The 8,647-nt window shown below is 47.5% G+C and overlaps 1 protein-coding gene and 1 non-coding gene across 2 annotated transcripts in view; both read right to left on the reverse strand.

Moving 5' to 3' along the window:
* LOC105002761 (deleted in malignant brain tumors 1 protein-like) overlaps positions 1-8,647 on the reverse strand; it is an 87,545-nt gene that overhangs the window by 48,918 nt on the left and 29,980 nt on the right. The window contains 1 exon segment of the mRNA XM_010859578.1: positions 3,813-3,821. Coding sequence (XP_010857880.1) covers positions 3,813-3,821 — 9 coding nt within the window.
* Positions 2,279-2,351, reverse strand: TRNAG-CCC. Its single transcript has one exon. It is a non-coding gene; the product is annotated as a tRNA-Gly (tRNA).

Genomic DNA, 8,647 nt, shown 5'->3' on the forward strand with positions numbered 1-8,647 from the left:
AGTCAACGAATGGTCTGGATTTCAACTCCTGGACTTTACTTAGCCTCCCCAGGGCAAGATCTCACGCATGCCTTTGGAAGGTCAAATACATAAGGAATTCCCTCACTCAGAAACACCCTCCCTGCCCCCCACCCCCCAACCTTAAAATACAAACTGGAAGTTTCTGCTTGAATTCCTAGCGACCTGAGTTACTGTGGCCCCACAACTGGCAGTAAGTATTTTTTTGGGTGCAAACTGGACCTGGCTCTGGAATGATGAGCTATAGGGTCTATCCATTAAGGAGTCCCCAAGAGTCTAGTCAAGGCTGTGGTTTTTCCAGTGGTCATGTATGGATGTGAGAGTTGGACTGTGAAGAAAGCCGAGCACTGAAGAATTGATGCTTTTGAACTGTGGTGTTGGAGAAGACTCTTGAGAGTCCCTTGGACTGCAAGGAGATCCAACCAGTCCATTCTAAAGGCGATCAGTCCTGGGTGTTCACTGGAAGGACTGATGCTGAAGCTGAAACTCTAATACTTTGGCCATCTCATGAGAAGAGTTGACTCATTGGAAAAGACTCTGATGCTGGGAGGGATTGGGGGCAAGAGGAGAAGGGGACAACAGAGGATGAGATGGCTGGATGGCACCACCGACTCAATGGACATGAGTTTGAGTAAACTCTGGGAGTTGGTGATGGACAGGGAGGCCTGGCGTGCTGCGATTCATGGAGTCTCAAAGAGTTGGATGTGACTGAGCGACTGAACTGAACTGAAGCCTCTAATGTGGTGAGTCTAGGGTTCAAAGGAGGCAAGATGTAAAGTGAGCCATCTGGTGGAGGGAGGAGGATTCTTGAAAGTCAGACTTTACCTTTCAGCACCCTGGACAGTAACAGGTCCAGGGCGGTGGGCTGTGACGGAGGCAGCCGTGGAGAGGAGCTGCCTGCCCATTCACATATAGGCTCAACATACGCTCAGTCGCTCAGTTGTGGCTGACTCTTTGCGACCCCATGGCCTTTAGCCTGCCAGGCTCCTCTGTCCATGGAATTTTTCAGGCAAGAATACTGGAGTGGGTTGCCATTTCCTCCTCCAGGGGATCTTCCTGACTCAGGGATGGAACCTGCATCTCCTGCATTGGCAGGTGGGTTCTTTACCACTAGCGCCACCTGGGAAGCCCATCACTGCTTTACTTCAATTGCCCACGAGACCCTCTTAGTGGAAAAAGCTAGCAGTGATACAGCAGGGCCTTTCTGCTAATTGTAGGGGAGCTTTTAAAACTGAAGCCCATGCTTCTGCTAATAGGAGAATCCCTTAAATTAGAAAACTATTCTTTTTTTTTCAAGGCCAAAAGCCTACTTGAAGCTTCCTACCTGACTCTCTTCTGCCCTGGGGTATCGCATTGAACAGAGCATAAAAGCCAGTGTTGGTGATCCTGGAATCACTTCGGAACACCACAGTCAGGATGTCAGAGGAGGAGAAAAACATCACAGCCGCTGAGGCACAGAACTTCCCCATGGAGAGTGAGGCGATCCTGGGGCCATCGAAGATTTCGACTGAGTCGTACGGGCATCCAAGGATATCTTCCAGTCTAGGGGAATCACAGCGGAGGCTTAACAGCTGGTTAGGGCCTCCTAGATTTTTTTTTTAATTGCTTACTTAGGTTTATTTTTGTTTATTTATCTTTTGGTTGGGCTATGTGACATGCTGGATCTTAGTTCCCCTGATCAGGGATCAAATCTGTGCCCCCTGCAATGGAAGCAGATTGTTAACCACTGGGCCACCAGGGAAGTCCCAGGGCTTCCTAGATCTTAAAGCTTGAAAAATATGACACACACAGAATTAACTATTTGGATTATACTTTGAATTGCATATTAGTACATAAAATGTCAGTTAACCTCAGATGCCTTATTAGCAAAACTTCTTTTATCTCTTTCTGAAGAATGTGTGAGGTTTATGGCCGCAACTCAGTAATAGAAACTTAGAAATCATACTGATTTTAGCCAATCACAACTTACACGAAACCTCGGGAGATGCAAATGTACACCACACATAAAATCTTAACAATAAAGTCATCCCAACTGATCAACATGTAAGTGACATCACAGCCCAATTTTCCTAACTCTGTATTTCACAACATTCTTCATACCCAAATTCTTAGGGAGGAAAAACTTGATTCTGAAATAAAAACAATGTCAGCATGTGGAACAGTATTTGCACTTTGTAATTATTCACAGGGATGTGTATGAGGGCTGATTGGCTGTTGTTGCTGTTGTTGGCCCCGCCACATGGCACGTGGGATCTTATAGTTCCCCAGCCAGGGATTGAACCTGGGCCCCCTGCATTGGGAGCACAGAGGCTTAACCACTGGACCACCAGGGAAGTCCTGAGGGCTGATTCTGAAGAAATGGATAACTGATAACATGATAGGTTTTAGAGGTGTGGGTTCAAGGTTCTCACCTCATTGTGGGCTGTGTCTTTAGGGTTTCAGTTGACAAAGATAATAGAATATTCTTTGTGATAGGCCATGTCTGAGTCCATGGGCTGGGCAACAGTGGAGTGCATGTGAAAGGGGGGCTTTCATAGCATTTCACAGTATTGCTGTGTTTGTTGCATGGTGCGTGTCATAGTCAACAAGGAGAAGGGCTTTGCACAGATTCTCCTTACAGCTCTGTACACTGGTGAAGAGCGGGGCCTTTGACATCCAATGGACCTAGAAGCTTGGCCTTTGGTGAGTAACCTCTCTGAGTCTCAGCTTCTTAGTCTTTAACTGGGATGATAAGGACATCTTTATTAGGGCTATAGTGACGCTGTAATGTGACAAAGAATACAGAATACACAGTACAGAGCCTGAGCACACTAAAAATGTCAGTTTTTATTTTATGAACTGATAATAAAAGAATGGCAGTGACTTGGAAGAGTTTTTTTATGTCAGAGATGAAGCAATGACTACCATCTCACTTCATTTTAAGCCAACATATACAGGATGCAGGGCTCATGGCTGGAGTAGTCGCCTAAAGCGTGTGTAGGTAAAGCCTTTTACTGTTTGCTTAAAACTCAGATTAAAGAAAAAGTCTAAGAGGATAAATACTGGTACCCAGTGTACAATGAGGGCAAAGCTGAAAAGGACAATTTTTTAAAATAAATTAAAAAAACTCCTCATAGTAACGTTAAGTCAAATACGTGAATTAAACCACTTATTGAATTTTTCAAGGCAATATTCTTATTTAGGTAGACTCTTAAAGGGGGCTTCCCAGGTGGTGCTAGTGATAAAGAACCTGCCTGCCAATTCTGGAGACTTAAGAGACATGGGTTTGATCCCTGGGTTCAGAAGACCCCCTGGAGGAGGGCTTGGCAACCCATTCCAGTATCCTTGCCTGGAGAATCCCATGGACAGAGAAGCCTGGTGGGCTATAGTCCATGGGGTCACAAAGAGTCGGACATGACTGAGGTGACTTAGCATGCATGCACTTCTTGTAAAGAGTTGTTTTCTTACTTCAGAGTTGGAATCATGAGTTCTATGCGGAACTTCTTATCCACGTGGATCTCCCACACGCACTGGATGTCTGTTGGGTAGTTTTCTGGATACAGTGGACTGGAAAATGAGCCAGAGAGACTAGAAATGACCCCTCCACAAGAGTTCCTTTCTCCTGAAACAGCAAGAAAAAGGATGTCAGGATATGTCCCCATGGCGTCACTTACGTCATCCCACTAAGGACCTGGTGGAGTCAGGCTGTAGTCTGAATAAATAGATCTGTAGCCTAAGCATCTTCTGGGAAGGAGAGCCTATTCAGTCTAATTGTGATGGGTCAGAATGCATTCGAGAAGGAAATGGCAACCCACTCAAGTATTCTTGCCTGGAGAATCCCAGAGGAGCCTGGTGGGCTTGCTGTCTATGGGGTCGCACAGGGTTGGACACAACTGAAGCGACTTAGCAGCAGCAGCAGCAACAGAACGCACTGATGCGAGAGCTCCCTGCCCTCCTCCCTCTGTCATCCAATGGGGAAAATATTATCTCTGTCCTGTTGACTCTTTCTAAAGTGGAAGGTCTCACTTGCTGGGAGACAGGTGGAGCTGATCGGCTTGAGGGTTTGGGGAAGAGAGGCAGAGACAGAGATGGAGCTGTACGTGGTGGGGAAGGGGTGACTTTGAGGATCTGAGGGTCTGAGGAACTGAAGACAAAGGCAACGGGGGTGGTGTGGACTGTTCTGGGAGGGTGTGACTGGGCCCTCCCTTTAACTGCTTTTTCACCACTTTTTCTGGGTAGGTTGTCTTTCCTTCATGTCAATATCTACTCAGACTGGAGCTTATAGGTTTTGGACTTTAAAGAATTAAACAAGTGAAATCTAACTCTTCCATTCTGGTTGTCATATTAATATAACTATATTATTTAATATAATGAATTTATACACACACACAAACATATAAATTTGAAAGAGCACACCACATAAACAAGCAGAAAGCTTAGAATCATCAAATTATTTTAGAGGAAATCTGAAAGCATAACATTTTATTGACCTTGACCCCAAACTATGAAGATTCTGAACTTTCTTCTTTCTCCCCTGAGCACCTTGCAACCCTCCTGGAATCTCACAGGTTCCTGGTCTTTCCCACGATGGAGGGTGGGAAGTGGTGAGGGACACAGGCAGCCCAGGGAGCTAGTGTGGACTGCTGTTTGTAGGTTACAAACGTCAGACTGACACTGAAACCCCCTGGGACTGGGTTTCCCGAAGCCTCTACACATTACTTTGCCAACAAAGGTCCGTCTAGTCAGGGCTATGGTTTTTCCAGTGGTCATGTACGGATGTGAGAGTTGGAATATAAAGAAAGCTGAGCACTGAAGAATTGATGCTTTTGCACTGTGGTGGTGGTGAAGACTCTTGAGAGTCCCTTGGACTGCAAGGAGATCCAAGCAGTCCATCCTAAGGGAGATCAGTCCTGGGTGTTCATTGGAAGGACTGATGTTGAAGCTGAAACTCCAGTACTTTGACCACCTGATGGGAAGAGCTGACTCATCTGAAAAAACCCTGAATGCTGGGAAAGATTGAAGGCAGGAGGAAAAGGGGACGACAGAGGATGAGATGGTTGGATGGCATCACCGACTCAATGGACATGAGTTTGGGTAAACTCCAGGAGTTGATGATGGACAGGGAAGTCTGGCGTGCTGCAGTCCATGGGGTCGCAAAGAGTTGAACACGACTGAGTGATTGAACTGAACTGAACTACACATGGCAGGCAGTGATGGGCTGGTACCTGTTGCGGGCACCTATTACAGGACTGTGCCCATAGGAGGCGGGCTGAGAATGGGCAGATGGACTGAGCCACATTTTCTTTGAGTCCCTTGTCACCCTCCTGCCTACTCTGATCTGGGCAGATCCACACACCCCTTCCCAGCTGCTGCTTTAGTTAAAAAGTCAGCATTTCCAGGCATTGGCCATACTAATGGCATGACCCTCAGTGAGGTGGGGGCGGGGCATATGAGGACAGAGGGCATCCTCAGGCTGAGTCCTGGCCGCCCCACCTTCTCGTGGGAGGGGCTGCGGCGGGTGTAGCTTGGGCAGCAGAGGCAGCCCCTCACCCACACTAAGCCAGCCTTTGTGCCCCGTCCAGGGCACACCCTCTAGCATTTCCTCTGATGGTTCTTTTGGAATGGAGTTACCATGTCAGTTTAAAACAAGCGACTACCTGTTACATGATCCTGAGATGCTGTGGAAAGACCTAGAAGGGAAAAAAATAAAAAGGAAGATAATGCTGACATCAGGAGAATTAGTCTCATCTACAAGTTAGCAAAATGTAAAGGGTTTCCTTAGAAATGTCCATGTGCTTAGGGCAAATGGAGAAAAGTGTGAAGGTGCTGACTGAATGTTATCTACGGTCCTGGGGCAGGCTAAAGAAGGCTACAGGTTCTCCAACATGCCTCTGGTCACAGGGTGGGGCCTGGTCCCCTCCCTGGAGCCTGGGTGGTCTCTGTGGAAGCTCTGGTCAGCAGAATATGGCAGAAGCTGTGCTGTGCCATAAGAGACTGGCAGCTTCCACTTCCTGTCTCTGGGAACACAGGCTTGCTCATGGCACCCTGAGCCAGCCTGAGCCACTCTGTAAGAAGTCTGATTCCCCTGCTGGAGAGGCCCTGAGACCACCTGGAGAGGAAGCAGGCCCTTGGCTGAGCCCCCACCAGGACCCCAGGCATGAGAGTGCATCTGTCCTGGACTCTCCAGACCAGCCCCTGGGAGGACCTGCTGTACTCTGTGTGGAGCAGAAGGCTCTCCCAGCCAAGCCCTGCCCCAATTCCTGACCCACCAAACCGTGGCCTATAACTCAGTGGTTGCTGCTTTAAACCACTACATTTTAGAGCAGCAAGAGAGGGCCAGATGGCTCCTTTCATGCAATACGGTGGCAGTGGTGTAGACGCTAAGTCGTGTCTGACTCTTGCAACCCCATGGACTGTAGCCCACCAGCCTCCTCTCTCCATGGGATTTTCCAGGCAAGAATACTGGAGTGGGTTGCCATTTCCTACTCCAGGGGATCTTCCCAACCTAGGGATCGAACCCAAGTCTCCTGTATTGCAAGCGGATTCTTTACCGCTGAGCCAACATTCATGAAATATGGTCTTCCCCATTTCACCATCATCCATGTAGTTTTCAGTTTAGCTGAATTACATAAATGGGCAAACTATAGATGAGGCTTAATTTGAATATCCACTGCCCTTGACCCCCGTGCTGGCCCTTTAACTTTAGATGGCCTTTCTCCTCTCACTTACGACCCCAACACAAAAAGCTGGTCTCCCTCCAGGGATACTCAGAACACATTCAGGTCTTCTTCAGACAGATGACTGAGTCAGATGCTCCTGCTAATGACGTGTGCCCTGCGGTGTTTTCTGAGGCTGTGTGCGGACAGGATTCAAAGGGTGAGAGATGGGGCTTAAAATTCCAATTTTACTACTTTCTAACTGAGTTATCCTGGGAGGGCTTCTTGATCTCCCTAATCCTCAATTGTAGGGATTAAATAAACGAGTTTATTCAGAAACCCTAGCATCAGGCCTGCTGCTATGTAGATGCTTAGGAATGTTTGTTGCAATGAAACAAAACACCTTTTCACTGTCTTCAGCATCATTTCAGAATCATCACATCATGTGGTGTTTGACTTTTCCAATCTTCAGTTTTTGTTATATAAGAATATCATTCAATCATTAGCTTAAAAAACTGTTTGAAAACAAGCAAAAGATTCCCAAGAGTATGTACTTTGGGGTCAGACCGATTAGTATCAAAGCTTAGTCTCCACATTAACTTGTTGAGTGATCCTACGAAAGTCACTTAACCTCTCTGCATCTCAAATTACTCTTTCTGTCATAAGAATATTTAAAATGCCTTTTTGCAGGTTTCCCCGGTGGCTCAGATGGTTAAGAATCTGCCTGCAATACAGGAGAATTGGGTTCAGTCCCTGGGTCAGGAAGATCCTCTGCAGAAGGGAATGCCTACCCATTCCAGTATTCTTGCCTGGAGAATTCCATGGACAGAGGAGCCTGGTGGGCTACAGTCCATGGGGCTGCAAAGAGTCAGACATGACTGAGAGATTAACAGTTTCACTTCCTGAAGATTAAAGTAGTAGCCTGAGCTAAACGTCTCCCACTTTTTTTTTTTTCACAGCCCGCCAGCCTCGCCACCATCGCGCCGCCGCCGCTGCCGCCGCGTGGTCACGTGGGAGCCGGAATCCCGTCTCCCACTTTTTGTGTTAGTTTTTGCCTGGTCTTTGTGTAAGTTTTTGCCTGGTCTTTGTGTAGTTGGGGCCAATGAACAGATGTGGTATATTAGATTGGTGGTCAAGAGCCTTGACACCGGTGGTTCAAGTCCAATGGCTACACCTTGGTACATTACTAATTTTCTGTATCTCAGTTTACCTATCTGGAAAATGGGAATAATCAAATAACTTACTTTAAGAGGTTATTGTGCAGATTAAATAAGTTACATAGGTATAAGGCCCCAAAACAGTGCCTGAAAGCATTTATAAGTATTCGATGTTATTATTGTTATAAAGTTGCCTGAACAACAACAACAAAAATATGGACATACCTGGAGGTGTGGGAGGAGGCAGGTCTTTTGAATCTGAATGCACAAAAAAAGACAACAGGTCACTCTCTTTAGTGAATCCAAAGTTTGGAGGAGGTAGGGTAACAAGGAGGCCAGTGGGGATGAAGTGGGGAGGACCATGGTCTTTTTGAGCCCAGGACTTAGAGCGCTGCTCCTGGGTCATTCCAGTCCTCCTCCGGCAGGGTCCTTGGCCTCAGAGCTTGGGGTAGAGCATCTGGGTCAACTCTGCCCCTTCCCTGGTCACCAGGGATGGACTACCTGTGGCCCCTCTTATGCAGGATCACCTGGATCATCTGTTAAAATGCAGATTCCACTGTCCCTTCCCAAACCCAGTTGATCACAATCTCTGGGGGGGGGGTGGGCCCAGGATTCAGCAAGGCGGGGCTGTGGGGCACCAGTTCACCCTAACATTCGAGGTCTCCCACATGCAACCGGGGGCTGCCCAGGGCAGGGCGTGTACCTGGGCCCAGTGCCTGGCACACTGGACACTGTGCCTGAGCCCAGGGCCTGGCACACAGTGGGCACTCATGGATTGGCTGACAACAGAATGAGCAGATGGATGGTTGAAAAATTCCACCTGGGATGCATAGTTTC

The sequence above is a fragment of the Bison bison genome, unplaced genomic scaffold, assembly GCF_000754665.1.
Source record: "Bison bison bison isolate TAMUID 2011002044 unplaced genomic scaffold, Bison_UMD1.0 scf7180017864456, whole genome shotgun sequence".
Lineage (NCBI taxonomy): Eukaryota > Metazoa > Chordata > Mammalia > Artiodactyla > Bovidae > Bison > Bison bison.